This window comes from Thermobia domestica, chromosome 9 (assembly GCF_964235325.1).
Source record: "Thermobia domestica chromosome 9, izTheDome1.hap1.1, whole genome shotgun sequence".
Classification (NCBI taxonomy): domain Eukaryota; kingdom Metazoa; phylum Arthropoda; class Insecta; order Zygentoma; family Lepismatidae; genus Thermobia; species Thermobia domestica.
The window spans coordinates 68,083,655-68,096,628 of record NC_137462.1 but is presented as its reverse complement, the minus strand read 5'-3'; the positions used below and the strand labels follow the sequence as shown (position 1 = coordinate 68,096,628).

Sequence of the window (12,974 nt, the reverse complement as noted above, 5' to 3'; positions counted from 1 at the left end):
TGTGGCAATCGGACACAAATCATCACATATTTCCCTAAAAATTACATTTCAAATCGGATTATTGGGGGACAGTCTCTTGCAGTTCCAAGATTGGAGGGAACATGTCCCCCTCATCCCCCCAGGATTTGCGCTAGTGTTCATGAACACGGTTTATCCTTTACAGAGATCGTAAGACTCGGAATAAGAAAATGTGAGAAGCTACATACCAGAAATGAGCACACTATCGTATAGTGCTATTAGTATTTACAAGTAAAAACATGAAAGTTACACATCCACCTTAGGGTTCTATATCTCTATCCATAATAATACAATATAAAAAAAGATAGAGATAGAAAGACAGTTGTTCTAAAATTATCTCGGAGAAAGTTCATAAATCAGGCCTGTACCTAGCCCGATTCACTTGACCCTTTTCGTCTTTATTCTTGACTGGTTATTTTTAAGACATATTTATCTAAAGAAACAACTAAAAGTTTCAGGTGAAGTTCAAGGTAATCGCGGGGGCTTCAGTTGCCCACAGGGAATATTAAGACTCCTGGCTGGTGGCCCTCCCTAATTACGGGCCTGCTCCACGCTCGTAGCCAGCTCAAAATTTTAGGGGGGCCCGGTAGAAGTTAGGGCGGCGATCAAATCATATGATAGTTCATCACTATAATTCATTTGCAAGCCTACCGTGAAAACCTGGGGGGAGCAGTAAAAATTTAGGGGGGCGGCCCATTGCCCCCCGTGAATACGGGCCTGGCTCACTCTACAGTTTTTTTTTTTTTTTTTTTTTTTTTTTTACGTTCGCTGTTAACGATGCGTACCTCGATGGAAGTATATCTGGTCCACGTATACTTCATGCTTGTCATGGTGCAATACTAGGGCACTTGAGTTTGAAATTTTTCGATCAGTAAAATGGTAATGGGAGATGTTTGGTGCTTGCAGCAAGAAGCAGATCATTTACGCAGAAACGAATAAAATGCGCTACCTAATAAAATTCTAGTTTTTGCATCAATTTAACTTTTCTGTATAACGTTCTGGTTTAAAGGGCTAAATATGATTTACGGTATACTGGCTTCTGATGGATCACTTTGAACAAAGCATGTTTTCTCGGAAATTGAACTTGGTAATAAAAAATGAAGATTGCAACACTTTCAAGTTTTGACCGCTCCGACGCAAATACTAGTTTCTGAAACAATTAAGAATGCGAGGGAGGAAGGGCATGTGCTAACTTCGTAGTGACAATGAAGCTTGAAACACGTTTCAGAGCTGTTGTGGCCCCAATGCAATGCTGCCCGTGTCACATGGCAAAGGTGGTTGACAAGAGAAAGAGAGATTGTATTTCGTCACAAGCAATTCATTTGAGTCTCAGCAGACAAACGATTCGTATGATCGAATAATTCTCCTGCGCAAAATGCATGCGCGGAAACCTAACTGATTCAATGAGCGAATCATTCCCAACCAATTCACTTGCGCGAAGGGAATGCGCAGAAACCTAACTGATTCAATGAGCGAATCATTCCCAACCAATTCACTTGCGCGAAGGGTATGCGCTGACAACCAATTCATATGAACGAATTAAATGATCGAATCATTTTAGTGAATCAGAGTAAATGAATCGATTCTCCGAAATGAATCATTTTGCCCATCACTACTACAAACCGTAGTCTTGGGCCAATATTTCCTTTACAAGAATATATTGTTGTTTGTTAAACGAATGTGCTTGTGATTTCCTAAAGGTTAAAATATCTGCATTAAAAATATTTATCGTGAGTGTTAATCTCTGTGTCAAGTGATAACAGGCTAATAGTATAATTGTGCGTATATCATAGTGATATTTTCTTTAACAGGATAAGTAATGTCGTATATTGCATGCATGTTTTAATATTTTATTCTTGCCATAGTGATAATGCAGTTAACGTAGCGCAGTGCAAGGGTACATTATTTCCTCTGTTCAATCATCTGGTGCTTAACTTTACGTCTTATGCTTCTCATGAATTTCCTTCCTGAGGTTATAAGAGACGTTCAGAAACATAAATATAATTTATATGAGTCTGTTGACGAGAAAAGTTCTAACCCTACTTTTGCGGTGCGATTGACTCGTCAGCGACGGTGGGTATAGGACCAAACCTTTCATTAATCTGATAGCACCCGAACCTAGATACCGTAACAGAATGTCGTTCCCTCACAGGGACTTGAATCCGGCACTGTAATATATTTTACGCCCGGTAAATTTTCATATACAATTTCATATAATAGACATGTATTGAAAGGAATCTATTTCATGTAGAAAGGGAAAATTACTTTAATCCAAGTTTAGCATCTAAATTACAGGGTACTATTTATTTGTATATGTTTCACTTAGTTGCTTTTAAAAATTAGAAAAAAAGTATATATCGTAAAATACATACAAGAGTAGAATATTAAAGGACAAACTTAACGTAAAGTAGGTTTTCAATATTTTGTATTGCCTTCAAATAAGATATTTCACCTTCCAAACACTGCTAGTTTTTTCCTATTTGTTTAAATGATTTCTTTCTTTAAATATAATTGCATTTGTAAAATGAATCCATTCAGCTGCTTGTATTTAATATGTTGTTTTGTGTCAGTTTGATTGTTATTATTTATAACCACTAAACATCATACGTAGTTATAATGCTAATACTGAAAGGAAGGTCTAAACAAGGAAGTATATTAAATCTAAGATGTTAATGTTATAATATTATTTACTATTACTTAATAATATTATTTACTAATGTTAGATACAATATCTGCATTGCTTGGTTACTTAAGTTATTCTGTATTTCTACTATGGATAAGTTACATCATAGAAGTTCTATTTTATTTACGCTTCTAAGTGGAGACCTATCAACAAAGAAAATATAGTAATGGCACTGTAGGGTGCCACTAAGTACAAACTTTACTATATAAAATATTTCTAGTGTTCAAATACAAAATATTTCTGTTTTAAATTAATTACATTTTAATATTTCAAATCATTTGTCATAAACACAGTTTCCAGATAGGTTTTAAATCTTAGTGACTTATGACTTATAGCGTCTTCTGCAACAACCCCGTAACAATATGTTTCTAAATAAGTGCGTAGAAATTCATACTAGTTTCTTTGTACAATTCGTAAGAGTGGTAGCTTGAAATCAATCATAAAAATATTTTTGTACTTACTAATCAAGCCCTCAATATAACCACACTACGTTTCACCTACGGAGGTTCTTAAAGATGTGAAAGAACAGAAAGAAGGAATATAGGAAAATTAGACGGAAAACTAATTGCAGTGTTTAGAATTCGTCATTCTGAGATACGGAGACTTCATCAAAGTGACTTTATATTATTTTTGTATGATCATGCTACATTGCATAACAGTTGCAAGCTTTTGAGTCAATACCAGACTTCTTACATTTTAGAAAAAGAAAGAAAAAAAAGAAGAGAAAAGAAAAATGGAAAGAAAGGAACTTACAACTGGAATTCAATTCTTGTCTAAGTGGCACCTATCCGAATTTAATTCCAGATTCCTAGTTTTAATAAGCAAGTACTCCGTCACTAATCTGTCTATTTGTTATTATTTGTATTCAATAAACTTTTAATTCCATTAATTCATGAGAATTATTATATTTTAAATGCTAAGGAAATCTAGATGTCGTATGATTATTTTTTAGATGTTTTATTAGAAGATATTCCAAAAAACATGGAATTATTTTTATATAAATCAAAAGAACATCATTCATTAACTTATAATACCATACTTAATAAATTTTAAAACTGAATCTTTCAATTCGATTGTAACACGTGTTTTATGCAAAATGTAGAACGTAATAGGGCGTACCAATTTTCTTCACTCTGCAAAGAAACTAACCTAGAAATAACAAGAGCAATATTAGAGTTAAAAATAAAAATAAAATAAAATTAAGCACCTAAGGGATTGAAAGAAAGTGATCATCCGATTTCCTGGATTTCCTTAGTAATTAAAACTTAATATTTTCCATGACTTAAGGAAATTAAAGATTTCTCCATTTCAAATAATAATATAAGGAAGTTAATTATAGAATATTTCACTATTAACATTATTATTAAAATCAAGAATCTGGGATTAAATTTGGACAAACCAAAACAAGTAAATGAAACAAGAACTGAACCCCACTGCTATTAGTTAGAAACCTGACAGCTCTGATATAATATAAAAGAACAAAAACACAGAAGCTCATTTTGACACAGCCTTCGTAGGAATAAAGTTCTAAACATTTTCTACTTGATTAAAGTTAGTGTTCCGTTTAGTTTTACTATATCCTTTTTCTATCTTTTCACAAACTTGATTAAAAACAATGTTTAAAGGGGAGCGTTGTGTGTTTTGTATTAAAAACTTGAATGATACAAAGAAAGATAAGTTTATATCAATACTAGTATTTTACAATGTAATTTTGTAGCACTTATAATGTATTACATAATTTATGTAGCAAATAAATGCTAAATTTTTATCGATATATTGTATAACATTATCAATGCATTGTATTGAATTACACTTGCAAGTTAATTATGATTCCATAGACGTAGACAATAAAATGGTCACAAAAACTCAGTGGACTGTATGTGAGAACGAACTGCATAATTCCAAATGATTTTTTCAAATTATATAGTAAAGTGAAGTAACCCTACGTGTGAAGTAACCCATACTTATGTATATTTTGTCATAATTTGTTAAATTTGATCTTCATTATTTAATTAGATTATTTTCTTTCTACAACTGAGTTTTAATAGAATCATTGGAATTTTCAGTTCTATAAAGACAAAACTTTTATTCTTGATGTACATTCACAGACAGCTTAAATAAACATGTATTTCTTTATTGTCATTACTAAAGATGCTAATAAACAAGACTAGTTTCCCTTTCTGCTTTCGTGCATTCTCTTCCGCCTAGCCGGGTGCCTCCTAGTTCACTGATCGCAAGAGTCATCGCTTTGTGTTTAACAAAACCACGGAAAACACGTACACAGTGGGTATTCATTGTGGCGGTATTTCGTTTATTACACACTGATGCATTGCGCTACTTTACTATTAAAATGTAGAGGGGTGGGTGAGTGATAATACAGTGCTTTTGTTTCAGTGATTGGGAACATTACCGTCATAATAACCGTGCACTACTGTTTACTTTGCGGGTTCCCCCAGCTACACCCCACCTCGGATCCACCATGCAATAGTACCGTCTTTATTGCATACCGGACCCGCGCTCAGATACACCTAGTGGCACCCACAAAGTTAACCTGTCACAACCATCACTTCCAACCTACTTACCCAGAATTCGGAGACTAGAATGTGCTCGTGTAACCCAGTGTAAGGGCACAATATTAAGCTGTATTTACAACGTTAACACTAAGTATTTAATTACACTTATGAACGGAACATGGAGTTACTAGTTTACTTAAAAAGCTTCATTTTCATGCATACAGGAAATCAAAGGAAACGCAAAGATCCACCATGCAATAGTACCGTCTTTATTGCATATCGGACCCGCGCACAGATACACCTAGTGGCACCCACAAAGTTAACCTGTCACAACCATCACTTCCAACCTACTTACCCAGAATTCGGAGACTAGAATGTGCTCATGTAACCCAGTGTAAGGGCACAATATTAAGCTGTATTTACAACGTTAACACTAAGTATTTAATTACACTTATGAACGGAACATGGAGTTACTAGTTTACTTACAACGCTTCATTTTCATGCATACAGGAAATCAAAGAAAACGCAAAGATATCATGCATATCTAGAAATTTATATATATAATTCAACTAGACATTGTTAACACTTGTGTAATTATTTGTATTCTAATTGTACGATTTTATCTTTATCTAAGGCCCTGTTTGATTCGCGATTCACGTTCACGTAAACATCTTCTTAGAGGGATAAACCCTTTAAGTTTTAACTTATCTGTATGAAAAAATTTGTTCCATCTTCTTTTCACCAGATCGCATCGTTCCAAATATTTTCTCTTCTTTAAAACGTTTCACTTTAAATATAATCTTCTTATTTAAATTTATTAGTAGTGATAAACTTATAAATTTCGTAATTCAAGGCACTGAATAATTTCCGAAGTTGTCCGTTCTACATCCTGTTGTCCAATGAATGCACTGTTGCCAGTGCCTTCTCACCAAAGTGCTCCCACCACTAACACCACACAATGGATAACATAATCGTTAAAAATAACCATGAAGCACTGTGGTTAAGAATGCAGAGGGAGTAAATTTTATAACCATATTTGTAGAAGCGAAAGGAGTTTCTGCGTCGCAAAGACGCATACATACATATACACTTTTGTATGTTTGCGAAGAGAATTTTCTCAGAGCTGCCTTTGTACGAGGTTTACTTAGAAAATTATTTTTTTTTTTTTAACTAATAATAAATGAGTTATCCTTTAATGTTATATCATCATGAGGATTTGATAAGTGCAGGATCGTGTAAAGAAGCACAACACACCATTGGAGATCGGTATACCAGCTCCATATCTTTGTAATACCATTCTGAAGGTTCAACACCACAGGAACATTTTGGCAGAGATGAAGAACTACATTCATGGCCCTAACAGCATGAAGATTTGATTCAACACCCTTAGCAGCTTGAGAGGATTAGGTTCCAGTTGTCAGCTAGCTCGAACTTCTCCAGTCATCATCCAGAGAGTCGAAGACGCAGGAAAGAAACATTCATCATTCCAGATGACAAGGACGACGCCGGTCAGTCAGGAATCATTCAGGCTAGTGCTCTTCCTTTGTTTTGTAATCTAAACTTTTCTCTCTTCACCTCACCTTTCCAACTAGTCACTTTATTTTTATTTAATAAGATTGAAACATTTAAATTTTATTTATATTCAACATAACCCTTTACAGTTAAGTTCCGTGTAGGACATCAGTTTTCATCCCCATATATGACATCCCTTAATTCAACATTTAGTAATCATAATATGAGCTATTAACTGATGTTTCCATAGTGGCACACATGGAAGTTCATGTTCTTAATGATGAAATTTCCTAAATATTTATCTTTGAGTGAGTTTCCTTATCACTCATGACATTATCGCCTTTCGTGCAAGAGACTCGGATTCAATTCGTAAGGAGATATAATCGTACAGATCCCACGTTAAACTGTAGGTCTCCATCTTATAAAGTACATACTGAAAAGGAACGTTATTTCACACAACAAGGACTGAATTTTACGAACTTCCTAATAGAGCGGTTTGCCCGTATACGCGTATTTGCTATGATTCGACTTCTACGTTGAATCGTAAAGGTGCATCTTATATGGAATTGGTATTCAAATGAGGCATTTAATTCTAAGGTAAACAAAAGATTTTACTTAATAGTATAGGAGTTCCATAACATTATTTTTTTCAGTATTAGAGAGAAGTGTTTAAAACCATCTGAAATGTAAAAGTAAATAATAAAAAGTAGCAATCTCACCACCACCATTCATCAGTATTAGAATTCGTATAGAAAAAAAAAAAATACTCTCGCCTGTCAACTAACCATAAGCTTTCTTCAGAAACATGGGTGATCCGTAACACAACAGTTGTCCGTAAGATATAATGGCAATTTTGTCTCCCAAAGCATCAGCTTCTTCCATAGAATGCGTCGTTATTATGATTGTTCTGTCCCCTCGCAATTTCTGAAAGAAAACAAAGAAAAAATAAATAAAGAAAAGATTGAACATTTTAATCATTTAACTAAGAATGAGTTTACTGATAAATGCTTATTGAAACACTCAAGAGATTTTTTGGTGGAGTTTTGTTTTATTGTTAAATTAAGTAATAAACGTCATTGCTGTAATGTCGTCCACGTGCAGAAAGATCAGTTTTCACGATTTCGCATCAAACTGTCCAGCATGATAGAGAAGAAAAATTAAAAATAAATGAAATGAAGTCTTTCAGTTTTACGTCCCATGTTTATGCCGATTAGGCTAAAGGAGACGGTGATGATGAGAGATGAATGAAGTGGTGGAATGAAGAAAGTGGGAGGAAACGAGAGAACTCCGAGAAAACCCACGAGCACGGTGTTTATCCATCACAAAGTCCACACGGCACGAACTGGGATCGAACCAGGGATCCCAAGCACCGGAAGTGAACGCTCTACTACTGAGCCACCGTACCCCCTTAATTAAAAATAAAGGCTGAATAGGATAAGTACATAGGATATGGGGTTGTCCACAAAAATAACAAAATCACAAAAACACCACTAAGGGGTACAGTGGTTCAGCTGTAGAGCGCTTACTTATGGTGCGTGGGTTCCCTGGTTCGATCCCCGTCCAAGTAAATTTGTGGTAGACAACATCGTGTCCGTGGGTTTTCTCGGGGTACTCTCGTTTCCTCCCACATTTCATTCCACCAATTATTCCATCATAATTCATTTGTCTTTAGTCATCGTCTCCCTTCTCCTAACCGGCATAATAGTGGGACGTTAAACTGAAAGATTTCATTTCATTTTCATTCTGAAGAAAAACACCACTAAAATCCATCTCTCAACATGTTCTACCAGTAGGTAGGAGAGCACGGTGGCTTAGTAGTAAAGCGCTCACTTCTGGCGCGAGGTGCTCACTGTTTTCTTCCAACCACATTCTCATTCCACCAATTATTCCATCATAATTCATTCCCATTGAGCATTTAACCTAAAGGATATAATCGTGGAACATAACAGGAGAAATTTCTATTCATTCACTTTCATTTCGTACTACTAGATGTGTGGCTACTTGTGATGAATGAACTAAACGTCTGTGAGTGCGTTTTTTTTTTCCTTTCGATATTCTAAATTTTAGTTTGGAATTCACATGAAATTATCAACAAAAAGTTATTATGATGGTCTTGCTTGTGTTAGTTTCTTGTCCGAAGACAAATTAAAACAAATAAGTCACAATTTTCTATACTGTGACTTATTATTTTATGTCTCTTATTTTTATAATTATTGCAATTTTTATTATTTCTGGCAAATTTTATCTTTATTTTTTATTCATTGATATTCGTTCTTTTTATATGCAAGTATATTTACGTATATTTCCGTCTTCAATTATTTTTCTTTTCCCTTATATTTTACTTATTACCAACCCACCCATCCTATTAGTTTTGCCTTCTTCTTCTAAACTAGCCACTTTCATATTTCCCATGTTATCAAAAGATTTACATTTGAATATGATATTCAACTGGTTGTTTCACAGTTACTTTTCTGTTCTTTTATTTTTTCTTCTCTTTGTACTTGTTTCAGCCTTTATCTGATGAAGCACTTAGCGAAATCGTTAATAGTGTACTTTCTTTAGTTCTATGATTATGTTATCAGTGTACTTTCTTTAGTTCTATGATTATGTTATCAGTGTACTTTCTTTAGTTCTATGATTATGTTATCAGTGTACTTTCTTTAGTTCTATGATTATGTTATCGCTATATTCTTTCCAAGTTCCATCATTATGCGCTGAGGCCAGGGGGTTGGTAATGATGATAATGAACGATATGATAGAATGGAGAAAGTGGGAGAAAATGGGAAACCCCGAGAAAACCCACGCATAGGATGCTTGTGAACCACAAAGCCCACTTGGCATGAGTTGGGATCGAACCAGAGACTCCGCACACCAGAGGTCAGCGTCCTATTACTGAGTCACTGTGGTTTCATCTATATTGTTAAGTAATTTAATGTATCCTATAATTCCTTTCTTCAGGTACTCTTACCAAAAAAACCCATTCAAAATTTTCTTACGTTGAACCAGTAAAATTGACTTGTGACTGAGATCCAATGAGGCGCGTATCTGATGATCCTCAGTTCTGCTACTTTCTATAATATGTTTTATCTTTGTATTCATTTTTTTGTGTTACTTGATAATTTTGAACACTCTAAACTACCATGTAAAATACTAACAACATACTAAAAATAAATACTTAGATTTCAAGCTTCAAACAAGTAGTCCACGGAACATAGAACAGAGAGATTTGATACATATACAGTTAGTTACATCAAAGTAGTTCGAAAGTGAATACGTGAAAGTCATATTGATAATATAGAAGATACTTACAAGGTGATGCTTGAATAATCAATATTTAAGTTTTAAATAAAATGATGAATATAAGGGGTAAGTTAATATTAATGAAAATTAGTTTTTGTCTTGCTGAAGTTCAGACACTTTCTATTTTCTGTCATAATTATTAACAGTATTGCTAGAGAACTATTGTAAAAAACTTGTTTGATAAAGCAAGGTCAACTCTTTATCAGCACTCGCTAATATTGTCACTTTCCACGTTCCAACAACGTATTTCTTAGACAAACAAGAATTTCAAAATGAATGGTCAGTCTTAGGGCTCAATTGTTCACGGTCTACCACTATCCAGCCACCATAGAATACCGACGCTGTCCATATATCTATCAAATAGATAGATGGAACATTGTTGCTAATAGAACTCCAACTGATCAAAGCAGTATATATATATTTTAAGATTATATATTTGTGTTACAGTTTTAGCTATGTAACTGTAACACAAATATATAATCTTAAAATATATATATATACTGCTTTTATCAGTTGGAGTTCTATTAGCAATCTCGAATTTTCCAAAGCTGCAATGAATAATTTACAAATGGAACATTGTGTGTGGACAGACTTGGCTAAATTTGACTCTCTTTCATCCTAATGACTTTTGTACTTCTACTAACTAGCCATTTAAATAGAAAAATCATTATGCATAACACAAGGATTGGCTCTGTGATAAACTGACAGAAGGTATTTTAGTTTAAAATTAATGTATGCAGAAATATTGTGATGTCGCTTATCTCTGAGTGTGTATGTTATGACAGTCCTTGGCTAGTTCATCAGTAAGCTTTTCTAATGAACTAAGTGAAGATTTTAACTTTTTCTTTAACTAAAACAGAAAGTCCAATTATAGGATCCACAAGTCGAAATTACTTCCCGGATAAAGCATATTTTTAATATATTGATTCGCGTTGTCTTCGACATACTATACATAACTAATACTTGAAAATACGATTTCAAAGGACAGAGGAATTGGCGGTATCATTATTATTACACTTCTTTTGAATGGCTGAAAGTGAAGATATCTAATTTAGTATATAGACTGCTTTATGTTCACATAATACGATTGTTATTCATTTCTCGAATTCAATATAGATTTTAACTGATGGATGTTCAGGCACAAATTTGGCTTTATGTCAATATCTGATTTACGTACACAAGGTTTGGAAATTATATTCCAAAAACACAGGAAGAATTGTGTCAATGTATTTTACTATGATATGCTTCGTTTGAACTGTTGGACAAAACATCAAGCTATTTAATATACTAAAGTATTTTGCTCCATGTCATTCACTTGTATAAATTTGAAACAGAGGATGCAGAGGGGTGAGATGAGGAATGTTGTCTGCGGGGGATTTTTTAGTATTACATTAATATGCAAAAAGACGTTTATTCAACAACTTACTAGTAAGATATCCCAAACTCTTCGTCTTGCTTCCGGATCAAGCCCTGTCGTTGGTTCATCAAGAATCACAATCTTAAAAAAGAAAAATGTAAATTATTTAAGGTGCCTCACGGGAGTATATAGAAAAAAAAAAATTGAATAACTCAATTCTACAAATCTCAACTTGAGCAGAGACAAGAACTTAATTTGAGTAGGCGTGCAGCCTTAATGTTTTAATTTCATTTTAAATGTTTAAGTGTCAAAAACAAACGATCAAAATGTAAGTTAAATCAAATATGTAACGAATTCATCATAAAAAATGAATATATACGCGCATACGTACAAAGAATATACTAAAAGAAATTTTTCAATGTGAAAGCATACAAATTCACATGATTTAAAATTATCAAATGGAATTTACCTTTGATTTTCCAATGAGTGCCAACCCAAGACACAGTTTTCGCTTCATTCCTCCAGACAACTTAGATGCTATGCAATTTGCCTTCTCTGTAAGATCTAAATCTTCCAAAAGAGTTTTAACTTCACTTCTAGCATCTTTGAAACTTCGACCTTTCAACTGGCAAAAATAATACATTTGAAAGATTCATAATATATATGTTATATACAGTATTTCAGTTGATAGGACATGTATGTATCTGTAATAATAGATAGCACATAGGCTATCTGATTTTCAGATATAAAAAGTTAATACATATAAATAAGAACCTAAAAATAGAAATGTAAGGGAAGTGATCATGAAAGCAATAAAGATAATATTAAATAGTTACATCCTTTTCTGTCAGCAATTTCTTAATTTAGACCGAAATTTATATACAAATTCGATGTATTCTCTAAACGTTTCTTATTTTGTTTATTTACAATTTTAATATGGTACTTTTAATATGATAATTTTAGATAAAAAATTATTTCGTTTCGTATGTCTTCGGTGGAAAAGAAAATCTCCAGCAAAAATTAAATAAAAGTTCATTATTATTCAGGAAGCATGGGATTTAAACTCAAAGATTTCATTTCATTTCTTAATTCAAAATCGTAGCTTAAAAGACGCATAACTAGCTTACCCAAATATCTAGTTAAATCATTTATCTGCATACATCGTTCATCTACATATATACAAAGATATAAAATATTTACGCACTATTTTCTCCCCAAGTAACATTTTCGTTGTCAAACGGTGTGCCAACCGTTGTCTATTTGTAGGCATCGTTGGCAAAGCCACTATCAAAATGCCAACCGCAAATTCGACAATCCATCAACCATCGATTCCAACAAGCGAAAACAAAACAGTGGTTCAACGTCGGTGCATGGTTGTTTCGGCAACGCATCAAAAGACGATGTTCTATTTTGTTGTCACAATGTTGGCGTTCCGTAGGATAACGATCGTTGGCCAACTGTTTTTTTCACGTTGGTGCTTTGTTGGCATTCCATTGGCCCAACCACACCATAGTTGGTAGATTGTAGGATAACGATCGTTGACCAACTGTGATTTTCTCGTTGGCATTTTGTTGCAATTTCGTTGGCCCAA

The 12,974-nt window shown here is 33.8% G+C and overlaps 1 protein-coding gene across 2 annotated transcripts in view; it reads right to left on the bottom strand.

The window, feature by feature from the left end:
- LOC145694714 (phospholipid-transporting ATPase ABCA3-like) overlaps nucleotides 1-12,974 on the bottom strand; it is a 187,752-nt gene that overhangs the window by 65,036 nt on the left and 109,742 nt on the right. For both annotated transcript variants that reach the window (XM_081771243.1, XM_081771244.1), the window contains exons 11-13: nucleotides 11,853-12,008; nucleotides 11,453-11,524; nucleotides 7,512-7,650 (exon numbers count right to left, since the gene is read on the bottom strand). In XM_081771243.1, coding sequence (XP_081627369.1) covers nucleotides 7,512-7,650; nucleotides 11,453-11,524; nucleotides 11,853-12,008 — 367 coding nt within the window. The remainder of the gene's footprint in view (nucleotides 1-7,511; nucleotides 7,651-11,452; nucleotides 11,525-11,852; nucleotides 12,009-12,974) is intronic.